The 12,588-nt window shown below is 48.3% G+C and overlaps 1 protein-coding gene across 8 annotated transcripts in view; it reads right to left on the minus strand.

The window, feature by feature from the left end:
* DOCK6 (dedicator of cytokinesis 6) overlaps positions 1-12,359 on the minus strand; it is a 77,264-nt gene extending 64,905 nt beyond the window's left edge. For 7 of the 8 annotated variants that reach the window (XM_069767152.1, XM_069767151.1, XM_069767150.1 and 4 more), the window contains exon 1: positions 12,222-12,359. In XM_069767152.1, the coding sequence (XP_069623253.1) occupies positions 12,222-12,268 (47 nt within the window). In that variant the 5' untranslated portion in view covers positions 12,269-12,359. Of the gene's footprint in view, positions 1-9,142; positions 9,199-12,221 lie in introns of those variants that run through there. The other variant, XM_069767148.1, reaches the window with a different exon arrangement.
* Positions 12,360-12,588: the final 229 nt, after the last annotated feature.

The raw sequence follows: 12,588 nt of genomic DNA on the forward strand, positions 1-12,588 counted from the left end.
GGAGCAGCACATGACAGAACGGGGGCGCAGGATGGGAGCAGCACATGACAGAACGGGGGCGCAGGATGGAAGCAGCACATGACAGAACGGGGGCGCAGGATGGGAGCAGCACATGACAGAACGGGGGCGCAGGATGGGAGCAGCACATGACAGAACGGGGGCGCAGGATGGGAGCAGCACATGACAGAACGGGGGCGCAGGATGGGAGCAGCACATGACAGAACGGGGGCGCAGGATGGGAGCAGCACATGACAGGATGGGGGCGCAGGATGGGGACGCAGGATGGGTGCAGCACATGACAGGATGGGGGCGCAGGATGGGGACGCAGGATGGGTGCAGCACATGACAGGATGGGGACGCAGGATGGGAGCAACACATGACAGGATGGGGGCGCAGGATGGGGACGCAGGATGGGTGCAGCACATGACAGGATGGGGACGCAGGATGGGAGCAACACATGACAGGATGGGGGCGCAGGATGGGGACGCAGGATGGGTGCAGCACATGACAGGATGGGGACGCAGGATGAGTGCAGCACATGACAGGATAGGGACGCAGGAAGGGAGCAACACATGACAGGATGGGGGCGCAGGATGGGTGCAGCACATGACAGGATGGGGACGCAGGATGGGTGCAGCACATGACAGGATGGGGACGCAGGATGGGAGCAGCACATGACAGGATGGGGACGCAGAATGGAGCAGCACATGACATGATAGGGGCGCAGGATGGGAGCAACACATGACAGGATGGGGGCGCAGGATGGGGACGCAGGATGGGTGCAGCACATGACAGGATGGGGACGCAGGATGAGTGCAGCACATGACAGGATGGGGACGCAGGAAGGGAGCAACACATGACAGGATGGGGGCGCAGGATGGGTGCAGCACATGACAGGATGGGGACGCAGGATGGGTGCAGCACATGACAGGATGGGGACGCAGGATGGGTGCAGCACATGACAGGATGGGGACGCAGGATGGGAGCAGCACATGACAGGATGGGGACGCAGGATGGGAGCAACACATGACAGGATGGGGACGCAGGATGGGGACGCAGGATGGGTGCAACACATGACAGGATGGGGGCGCAGGATGGGGACGCAGGATGGGTGCAGCACATGACAGGATGGGGACGCAGGATGAGTGCAGCACATGACAGGATGGGGACGCAGGAAGGGAGCAACACATGACAGGATGGGGACGCAGGATGGGTGCAGCACATGACAGGATGGGGACGCAGGATGGGAGCAGCACATGACAGGATGGGGACGCAGGATGGGAGCAACACATGACAGGATGGGGGCGCAGGATGGGTGCAGCACATGACAGGTTGGGGACGCAGGATGGGAGCAACACATGACAGGATGGGGGCGCAGGATGGGGACGCAGGATGGGTGCAGCACATGACAGGATGGGGACGCAGGATGGGAGCAACACATGACAGGATGGGGGCGCAGGATGGGGACGCAGGATGGGTGCAGCACATGACAGGATGGGGACGCAGGATGAGTGCAGCACATGACAGGATGGGGACGCAGGAAGGGAGCAACACATGACAGGATGGGGACGCAGGATGGGTGCAGCACATGACAGGATGGGGACGCAGGATGGGTGCAGCACATGACAGGATGGGGACGCAGGATGGAGCAGCACATGACAGGATGGGGACGCAGGATGGGAGCAACACATGACAGGATGGGGGCGCAGGATGGAGACGCAGGATGGGTGCAGCACATGACAGGATGGGGACGCAGGATGAGTGCAGCACATGACAGGATGGGGACGCAGGAAGGGAGCAACACATGACAGGATGGGGACGCAGGATGGGTGCAGCACATGACAGGATGGGGACGCAGGATGGGTGCAGCACATGACAGGATGGGGACGCAGGATGGAGCAGCACATACCAGGATAGAGACCATATACCAATATAAATGCTCGCCACCCGGGCGTAGAACGGGTTCAATAGCTAGTTAGTACTATATCCCATCTGGTGTTTGGGATTGGGGACAGCATGGGCCTGTGTGATTTCAAATGCCAGGGCTGAATTTCAGCCCCAGTCCGTACCTGCTTATACACCTATTATTACAGAGGGCCACAGAAGATATAACAAAAAAAAAAAATGTTCCATAATCAGTGGAGGAGGAACTGAGATTGAGGCCACATTCACAAATTCAGTATTTGACCAGTATTTGTAAACCAAAACCAGGAGAGGAACAATCAGAGGAACATTATAATAGAAACACGTCACCACTTCTGCATTTTTCACCTACTCCTGGTTTTGGTTTACAAATACCGACCAAATACTGAAGGTGTGAACGTGGCCCAAGAGTTCGTGCAGACGTCTGAGCCGGCCTGAGCGTTATACATATACGTAACAGTCACCCTCAGATTGGGAGCCCCGCGGCCAGTCCGTGCTCGGATGTCTGCATGAACCCTAAATGTAAAAATCCAGTCCTTATTAGGCTGCTGTCACACTAGCAGTATTTGGTCAGTATTTTACATCAGTATTTGTAAGCCAAAACCAGGAGTGGAACAAATAGAGGAAAAGTATAATAGAAACATATGCACCACTTCTACATTTATCACCCACTACTGGTTTTGGCTACAAATACTGATGTAAAATACTGACCAAATACTGATAGTGTGACGGCAGCCTCAAAGCTACACTCCCAAGATGCGTTTTTGATGCTGCAAATTTTCTGCATCCATTAGGTAACTTGCGTTTTTTTAAAATGAGTTTTACCTGCTTAAATAGAGCTTTTTTTAAAAATAAATAAATAAATACTTCCTGTTATTTGGCTCTTCAGATAGTCATGTGTTGGTCACATACGTTTTTTATCTGCGGATTTTCCGTATTGAAGCCTACAGAGTAAACAAGCAAAAAAACAAACAAACACACGAATAGCATTTTTTGAGTATTACGTGTCAATACTGAGCCAGAGTCCTTAAAAAATAAACAAGTCCCAGCGTTTCCTCTCAACATGTCAATTCTTGAAAGCCTCAAATTACCCGGCCACGTGAGAGGAGCCTTTAGACACCCGTCTCCCAGATAGCAAACCCTGCGGCGGCATTTCTGGCAGGGAATGAGTTAACCGTGACTGGAGCCGCTCCCTGCATTCACCTGTTCTGCTCTCCTGACAGAACAGGTGTATCCCAAAACTGGGGCATACACACCCCATGTGTGGTAATAACACACACAGCGCTCCCTGCGAGCCAGTGTCGCCCTGTAGTGGGAGGGGCTTAGTCACATAGCTCCTGTCCGTCACCCTGCGGTGGGAGGGGCTGTAGCACCCTAGTAGGGTGGAAGTAGCAGATTCCTTTCTTTTTTTCGCTCGCCGATTGTTTCCCAATCTTTCCCTGTGAACTTTCGCTCGCACCCATTCCCACACCGCTCTGTAACACAGCCGCAGGCTACGTGCTGTACACATCGCAACTTAATTAACCAAAAAAACAGAGTGAAATTTAGGCCTCGTAACCCACGGCAACAGGAAGCCATGTCTGAGACTAGCAGTGTAGGAAAGAACCCAACAGCAGAATTCTTACTGGCTGCTATGGGCAACAAGGCCACTTTTCTTCACGATAGGGCCTCCTTCTCATTTGCAAGAACTATGGCCGAGTCTCGCAGGTTAAAACTCGCCTCTGGCGCCGGCACTCCGGAGCGGAGCGTGCAGCTCCATGTATTGCTGTGCGGCCGCACGCTCCGCTACGGAGTGCCGGCGCCAGAGGCGAGTTTTAACCTGCGAGACTCGGCCGTATTTCTTGCAAATGAGAAGGAGCCCATAGACTAGACCTTATAGGTAGAGGCATCAATAAGGAGGTCCGAAAACCTTCACCAGATACCGTATCACGTCCTAACTGTAGTCGCCCCAACTAAATTTTAGACCGTGTTCACATATCGCAGTCGAAGTGCGGTTTTTCATTTCAATGGCACAATTAAAAAAAAAAAAAAAATTGTAACGCGGCCTAAGGGTAAGTGCACACGTTGCGGATTCTCTGCGGATCCGCAGCGTTTTTTAAAGGTGCAGAAACACTGCAGATCCGCAATTGATTTACAGTACAATGTAAATCACTGAGAAAAAAAAATGCTGTGCACACTTTGCGGAAAATCCGCTGTGGGAACGCTGCGGTTTAAAATAAGTAGCATGTCACTTCTTTTTTGTGAATCTGCAGAGTTTTTGTACCCATTCCATTATAGAAAACCGCAGGGGTAAAAAACGCGCAAGAACACCGCAGCAAAAATGCACAAAAAACGCTGCCGTACAAAAAACGCAACAAATCTGCAGGTGCGTTTTTTGACCTGAGAGGCAGAATCCGCACCAGAAATTCCTAAGGCTAATCCGCAATGTGTGCACATAGCCTTAAAATAAAGCCAGAGGGTGCGGGTAAGGCTCCAGTCACCTGTGGCCGGCCAATGGTCACACAGTGCGGCCGTACCCCAAGGGCGATTTTATACAGCCCGAGTACGGACTACAATGCCCAGTCCGGCCACAAGTCACCTGAACTGAACTCACAAACCTCCTAATCATATGGCGTTTGCATTAGACCTGCGGCCACGACAAACTGCAAATTTTTGAGCCAGTAACACCAAACCGCATTTAAAAAGCAAACAAAAAAAAAAAAAAACACACTTAGGTCCTGATTTATTACATTTGCAGTTTTTTTCCTAGTTTTTGGCGTTTTTTCTTTTTGCATCTTCTAATTTGTGCCTTTAAAACATAAATCAATCAATAAATAAAATAAAATAGAAAATAAAAGTATATGGCCTTGATCAAAGGCCAATCGTTTTGGAGCAGATGCTCCGGATTCATACAACACACACACAAAAAAAAAAAATTCTAAATTGATAAATTGGGCCCTTGGGGTTTTTGGCAAAAATTAAGGCAAAACTGCCAGATGATTACCGTAATGTGACTGCACCACGTGAACGAAACGTTACAGGAGTTGGTACACAAAAGGCGAGGATTTAACAAGAATGGCATTTTATAAGTCAGTCGAGAACCTAAAACCTCGCCGATGGTGCGCCAAGTTTCACAAACCTTAATTTGGCACATTTAACGTCTTCACTAAACCTAGACATGGGGCAGCACGGTGGCTCAGTGGTTACCATTATCTCCGTGTATATGGCGCTGACGGGCACACAGTACAACAGGTGGCGGCTTTATATTAGGTGTGTGTATAAACAAACATATAGGTGCAGAGTACACCGCTCCACCAATGTGTAACAGGCAATCACCAGCCAAAAAACGTGAGACGCTAAAATTTTCAAAATCCCTGAAATTAAGCCAGAAAATCCATCCGTAATAAGTGCCATAACCATACCCAAAACTTAAAGAACCTATAAAACTGGTCGCTGGTCCGACGCCATCGACTGGTTGCCTGGTGGCATGATGGAAAATAGGCCACATGTGAATCCATCCTTGAAGGGGTTGTTGAAGGGAAAAAAAAATGGCCGCTTTCACCCAAAAAACAGCATAGAGTAGGTCAGCAATACCAGTGAACCTGCAGACAGGTGTGGTGCCATTTTTTAAGGAAATTGGACATACTTTTCTAATTGTGGAGAATGAAGCACAGGACTGAAGGAGGCGAAGCTTTGACCCCCTGTAGACAGTTTCTACACCAAGATGACAGAACAAAAAGTGATTCCCCTTTCCCCACTATGAGGGGAAACCGGACTCGTGTTCAGTATATAAATGGTCCCCGTCTGTCGTTAGTATACAATCTCCATACATTGTGATCGGAGTGACAGGAGGATGCGGAGGACAGCGGTACTGAGCACGGCCAGCTACCGGCACAATGCAGCTCTGTGCAGAAGGCTTCGCAAACAAAAAACCCAAATAGCATTACTCATCCTCGCCCGGTAACGGCCCTCCGGATCATATCGGATATATGGACAATCTGATGAATAATGGTGGATCATCCAAACATTCCTGGATAACACCAGATAAAGTGAAATAGCATTATTATTTGTGGCATAAGAGGGGCTATCCTCCCCAAAAACTGGGCATATTTGATGCCCAAACAATCATCTGTTGACCACAATCCCACAGCAGGACCTCATCTTATGAGGTTTCTGGATGGTTGGCAGGAGATTTGCCAAATGGTCAGTGATTTTTTTCCCCTCCCCCTAGGAACCTCCTGGATGTTTCAGAAAAGATTTCAAGTATGAAATAATCTGGCAGAACTTGACGTACCCCCTTCCGACATCAGTAAAGATGGTCTTCTGGACGCTTATGGTATTCCACAATACAAGCTGTAGCTTCAGATGTGAACAAAGCTTAGAAGGATCTGCAGCCAGGTAAAAAGCGACCATATTTTGCTGTTAGTGTTATCCTGCCACTTCCCTGAGTTTTTCATGTTTTGTTTTTCCTTTTTAAATACGCCATACGGTTCTAGAGAAATTGGCTTTTTTTCCCCATTTTGTGATCAATTTTGTGGCTTTCTACAAGGGGGTGTAACTTAGTAATTATTCATGGCTGTCTAAAGACCCGCCCCTGAGGAACCTGTGAGAAACATTCTCTCATACCTTTGCTAAAGACCATAAAATTAGAATATTAGGTGCATTGAATTAAGAGGCCCAGATCACTGCAACCGTTTGGTAGATTTTGATCTGTTGGAACAAATTACGGGCAAACATTGATGATTTTTGACCTGGTAACATGTCTTCTTTACTTGACGCTATACAGGTCTAGTCACACTCCAAAATTTTGCATATGGATGCCTCAAAAAAAAATACCAGAGTCCATTATGATATTCCCAAAAAAAAAACAACACTAACTGCCTTGTAAGATCACACGATTTGTGTGATAATCCCATTACGTCACATATACTGCAGACTGACAGCTGAGACTGAGTTCAGACAGACGCCATTTTTTTTTTTACATTACTTTGTGTTGCAGATTTTTCCCCAGCAAAAAACGCTGAGAGAATGAACAGTAAATCTACAAAGAAATCCTTTGTTTTGTGACATATCTGTGCATAAAAAAAAAAAAGCCTCAAAACTGCAACAGACCCTATAGTACACGCATCAAAAAAGCAGCAACAGTATTTTTTGGGCAAAAAAAAATAAAATAAACAAATACCACACACATTTGACAACTGAAAAAAAAATATGCCCTATGAAACAAAAACCTCGTCAAAACAGACATTTTATTAAACTCATACGTGCCCCCTCTTGGCCAGTGGCTTTTACAGCACAGCAGCGGCCATTTTATTTAATTAATAACGATGAATAACTGACAGCCGCCACCTGCTGACTGAAACTGCCTACAAAATGGCTTCCTGAAGGCGACAGGTGCAAGGATATCTCTTTGGGCAAATACACAGCATACGTTTCCAGGGTCATAGGTAAGGAAAAAATAATAAAATTATGATGGGCGCCATTAATGTGATTATAATAACGACGAGCAATTTATCATCTGGTAAATATGAGGGAAAAGATAATGTAATGTAATAAGATCAGTTACCGGTAACCGTATTATCATTCCTGTAATGGCAGCGAAAAATAGGAAAGGTCATACAGAGCGACCAGGTGAAACGTGGCGAAACCAGGATAATGTCAGGGGCCACTGTACCCAGGCTTCAATTTGGGACATCCAGGAGTGGGCTAAGAAGCTGTTATACAGCCGGCACCCCCCAAAATAAAAAATAAAAAATAGGGGATGGTGTCTCCTTACGCCCATCGGCCCAAAGTAACATGACTGCGGGGTCCCCATGGGCACTGTCATGGTAGTCAAGGGGCTACTGAATACCTCTCACGTTTATGGCCTGGGACTAATCTTCATGGAGGTTAGATAATTTAATAATATACTATAATATTGCAATATATATTGTTCAGGAGAACACAGAATCAAATCCCCCCCCTTTTTTTTTTTTTTAACAAAAATCCACTTTTCACAGGACGCAATAAAAATCTAAAAACTAACATATTTGGTATCGCCACACCGCTCCGATCAAGTAAGATACCATAACGACGAACCAGGACCTGGGTGTGACGTCCACGTTGGTACTGCTCGCCAGCCAGACCAGGCATCTCGGGCGCCTTTTGCGATTACTAGGCCTCCGCGACGTAACGTTACAATGTTCCGGGGGTCTCATTAGCACAAAAGGTGCCCAAGACGCCTGCACTGTGGTGGTCCGAGAGCCAACCTGGATCCTGAGAATCTTTTGGCTCAACTCTAAAGCATAAGGGGGAAGTCCAACTAAAAATATTTAAAGGGATCTCGAGCAGCACCTTTAATTCCCTCATCAGATGAAGAGAGAAACTGACGAGCGCCAGGCAGGAAAGTTACCGAGCGGCCGGCGGGTATCGGACATACGCACGACAACTTTGGGGCTCCTGACTGTTGCCTCGGAAACCGTCCCACCCAGCAAGCAGCAACTCGATCTGTTTGCTCCTTTTCTCCTCACTTGACGGACATTGTGTATTGCCAGATGGCGGCCATGGGACCTCTTTTCCACTAGGGAACCCTCACATACAAAACAGACAGTGAAATCCTTAAAAAGATGACATCACAGCACAAAATAATGACATCACAGCAATGGCAAGCCCCGCCCACATTCCCATCATTAGTAAAAGAAAACACAAACTTTCTATGGTCCAGGATATTAACTAATCACTAATAACTGTATAATGCTCCGGGGAGGGGGGCGCTGTGAAGAGAGGTGGTCCTGTCCTGACATTTACCCAAGAGCCGGCTCCTATCACACAGCACAGATGCTGCTGACACATTAAACCGGTTGCTCTGCATTTTACAAGAGACACTGGGAGGGAACCGAATATTTCCAGGTCACATTCTGAATAATTCACCATCTTCCATCAATGCTAAGCCCAAAGCAAAGAGACCGAAGACAGATAAACACCAAGGACACAGAGAGTAGTCTTCCCACAGAAAGGGGAGGCGGGGGGGGGGAAAGGAGCTGACCCCAAGAGCTTACGCTCAACAACAAAGTCACAGAATCCTGACCCCAAGAGCTTACGCTCAACAACAAAGTCACAGAATCCCGACCCCAAGAGCTTACGCTCAACAACAAAGTCACAGAATCCCGACCCCAAGAGCTTACGCTCAACAACAAAGTCACAGAATCCCGACCCCAAGAGCTGACACTCTAAACAAGCGGTAATCAAAAACAAAGCTCACACTCTGCTCGAAGCCATGACATGTCCCACATGAGCAGCTCCCACGAGAGGACAGTCCGTCTCTCACACACCGATACGAGAGGAAGTGCGGCTCTAACAACACAATAACAGGACGCAGGAGAGGGGAGGACGAAGGAAATGAAGAACAAAAAAAAATGGATATGGTGAGGGCGGGGGTGCGAGGGGATGTCTGGAGAATATGGACTTCAAAATGATGAAAAGTGATTACCAGTTTGTAAATTATAATCACACCTTTGTATGAAGATGTTACCGTAACCTGTCTCCTAAGCATCTTATTACAGTAACCCGGCTCCTGACCCGCTTATTACCCTGTAACCTCTTATTACCCCTGTAACCTCTTATTACAGTAACCCGGCTCCTGATCCTCTTATTACCCTGTAGCCTCTTATTACAGTAACCCGGCTCCTGATCCTCTTATTACCCTGTAGCATCTTATTACAGTAACCCGGCTCCTGATCCTCTTATTACCCCTGTAACCTCTTATTACAGTAACCCGGCTCCTGATCCTCTTATTACCCCTGTAACCTCTTATTACAGTAACCCGGCTCCTGATCCTCTTATTACACCTGTAACCTCTTATTACAGTAACCCGGCTCCTGATCCTCTTATTACCCTGTAGCCTCTTATTACAGTAACCCGGCTCCTGATCCTCTTATTACCCCTGTACCCTCTTATTACAGTAACCCGGCTCCTGATCCTCTTATTACCCCTGTAACCTCTTATTACAGTAACCCGGCTCCTGATCCTCTTATTACCCTGTAACCTCTTATTACAGTAACCCGGCTCCTGATCCTCTTATTACCCTTGTAACCTCTTATTACAGTAACCCGGCTCCTGATCCTCTTATTACCCCTGTAACCTCTTATTACAGTAACCCGGCTCCTGATCCTCTTATTACCCTGTAACCTCTTATTACAGTAACCCGGCTCCTGATCCTCTTATTACACCTGTAACCTCCTATTACAGTAACCCGGCTCCTGATCCTCTTATTACCCCTGTAACCTCTTATTACAGTAACCCGGCTCCTGATCCTCTTATTACCCTTGTAACCTCTTATTACAGTAACCCGGCTCCTGATCCTCTTATTACCCCTGTAACCTCTTATTACAGTAACCCGGCTCCTGATCCTCTTATTACCCTGTAACCTCTTATTACAGTAACCCGGCTCCTGATCCTCTTATTACACCTGTAACCTCCTATTACAGTAACCCGGCTCCTGATCCTCCTATTACCCTGTAACCTCCTATTACAGTAACCCGGCTCCTGATCCTCTTATTACCCCTGTAACCTCTTATTACAGTAACCCGGCTCCTGATCCTCTTATTACCTCTGTAACCTCCTATTACAGTAACCCGGCTCCTGATCCTCTTATTACCTCTGTAACCTCTTATTACAGTAACCCGGCTCCTGATCCTCTTATTACACCTGTAACCTCCTATTACAGTAACCCGGCTCCTGATCCTCCTATTACCCTGTAACCTCCTATTACAGTAACCCGGCTCCTGATCCTCTTATTACCCCTGTAACCTCTTATTACAGTAACCCGGCTCCTGATCCTCTTATTACCCTGTAACCTCTTATTACAGTAACCCGGCTCCTGATCCCCTTATTACCCCTGTAACCTCTTATTACAGTAACCCGGCTCCTGATCCTCTTATTACCCTATAGCCTCTTATTACAGTAACCCGGCTCCTGATCCCCTTATTACCCCTGTAACCTCTTATTACAGTAACCCGGCTCCTGATCCTCTTATTACCCTGTAACCTCTTATTACAGTAACCCGGCTCCTGATCCTCTTATTACCCCTGTAGCCTCTTATTACAGTAACCCGGCTCCTGATCCTCTTATTACCCCTGTAACCTCTTATTACAGTAACCCGGCTCCTGATCCCCTTATTACCCCTGTAGCCTCTTATTACAGTAACCCGGCTCCTGATCCTCTTATTACCCCTGTAACCTCTTATTACAGTAACCCGGCTCCTGATCCTCTTATTACCCCTGTACCCTCTTATTACAGTAACCCGGCTCCTGATCCTCTTATTACAGTAACCCGGCTCCTGATCCTCTTATTACAGTAACCCGGCTCCTGATCCTCTTATTACAGTAACCCGGCTCCTCTTCCTTCCTGGCCTTGTTCTGTTATTGCCCCTCGCACTTCTGCCCCAGTTTGTACACAGGCGGCCGGCGGCCATTGTTTGGCTCAGCTGTCTGAACAGATGGCGCGGCAGCGTGGAATGATTTCAGATCACTGTACTGTAGTCTGGGTGAATGAATTAGTGAAATGTTACACCCCGGCCTGGTGCGGCGGCGGCGAGTCACGGGGGGGCGTGGGACCCTTATATTACAGGATGCCCAGGGGGGTCTCACTCTAAATGATCACATTTCCAATATTCCTCATTCATTAAGCAGTAATTAGCTGATGAATATTAATGAGCTGTTCAGTCAGGGGCAGCTGTCACTTTAAGAAGTCCAGATCCGGGGGTCTTACCCCAATGTGGCATCTCCGTCCCCCGTTATCACAGGGGTGAGAGATCGGAGGGGCCTCAAGACGGGAGCAAGAAAGTTTCTAAAAATAACCAAACTGAAGGGGGAAAAAAAAAAAAAAGAGGGCAGCGAGGGTCCGAAAAGCAGATATCTACGGGGGGGGTTAGGATTTATTTTTACTTAAGACCTCTGCTTGCTGTCAGAGAATGGCTGACTATTCACAGACCGCCTCAGCCTCCATACTGCTCACAGCTGGGGGTTTGTTACAATTTTATCCAGACTTTTTCCATTCTCCCCTACCTGGTGCTGGTTTGTTACAATGTGTCAGCGCAGGAGAAATATGGCCTCGACATAAAGGACAGGTGGCAAAGAAAGGGACCAGGATATAACGGGAGACTGCTAACTACAAGTCCCAGCAGGCTCGCACCACGCAGCTGTCAGTGCTTGCTGGGGGTTGTAGTTCCTCAGGCTGCAGGGCATTTCCTCCATAGCTGACACCCACAATGCCGCTGTCTGCAGTCCTGCCCCCATTATAAGGCCATTACCATACACCTGCAGCCGCCCCCTCCCCCTCACCTGTTTATCTTCTGAGCGAAGGCCCTGCGCTCCGCAGCCGCCGCCATCGAGTCCCTGACCACAAATCCAACAGCAACTGTACCGGCGGCGGCAGGAGCGGGGCTGAGCCGATCCCGGCAGGACACCCCGCGGGGCCGGCCCTCGCCCGCCCCATCACCGCCCACACTGCGAGGGATGGATATACAGGCGACACCGTGCGCTCATGCCGGGTACTGCAAGTGTCAAGCGTGCGTTATTAATGGCACTATTGCGGCCCCAAGTGGCGAACAGTGGTATCGCGCTTCTTCTCTTTTAACCCCTTACATCTGACCAGTGTCCCCTTTTATGTGGTAATAACTCTGGAACGCTTCAACAAATCCCAGTGATT

Source organism: Ranitomeya imitator, chromosome 4 (genome assembly GCF_032444005.1).
Source record: "Ranitomeya imitator isolate aRanImi1 chromosome 4, aRanImi1.pri, whole genome shotgun sequence".
Taxonomy (NCBI): Eukaryota; Metazoa; Chordata; class Amphibia; order Anura; family Dendrobatidae; genus Ranitomeya; species Ranitomeya imitator.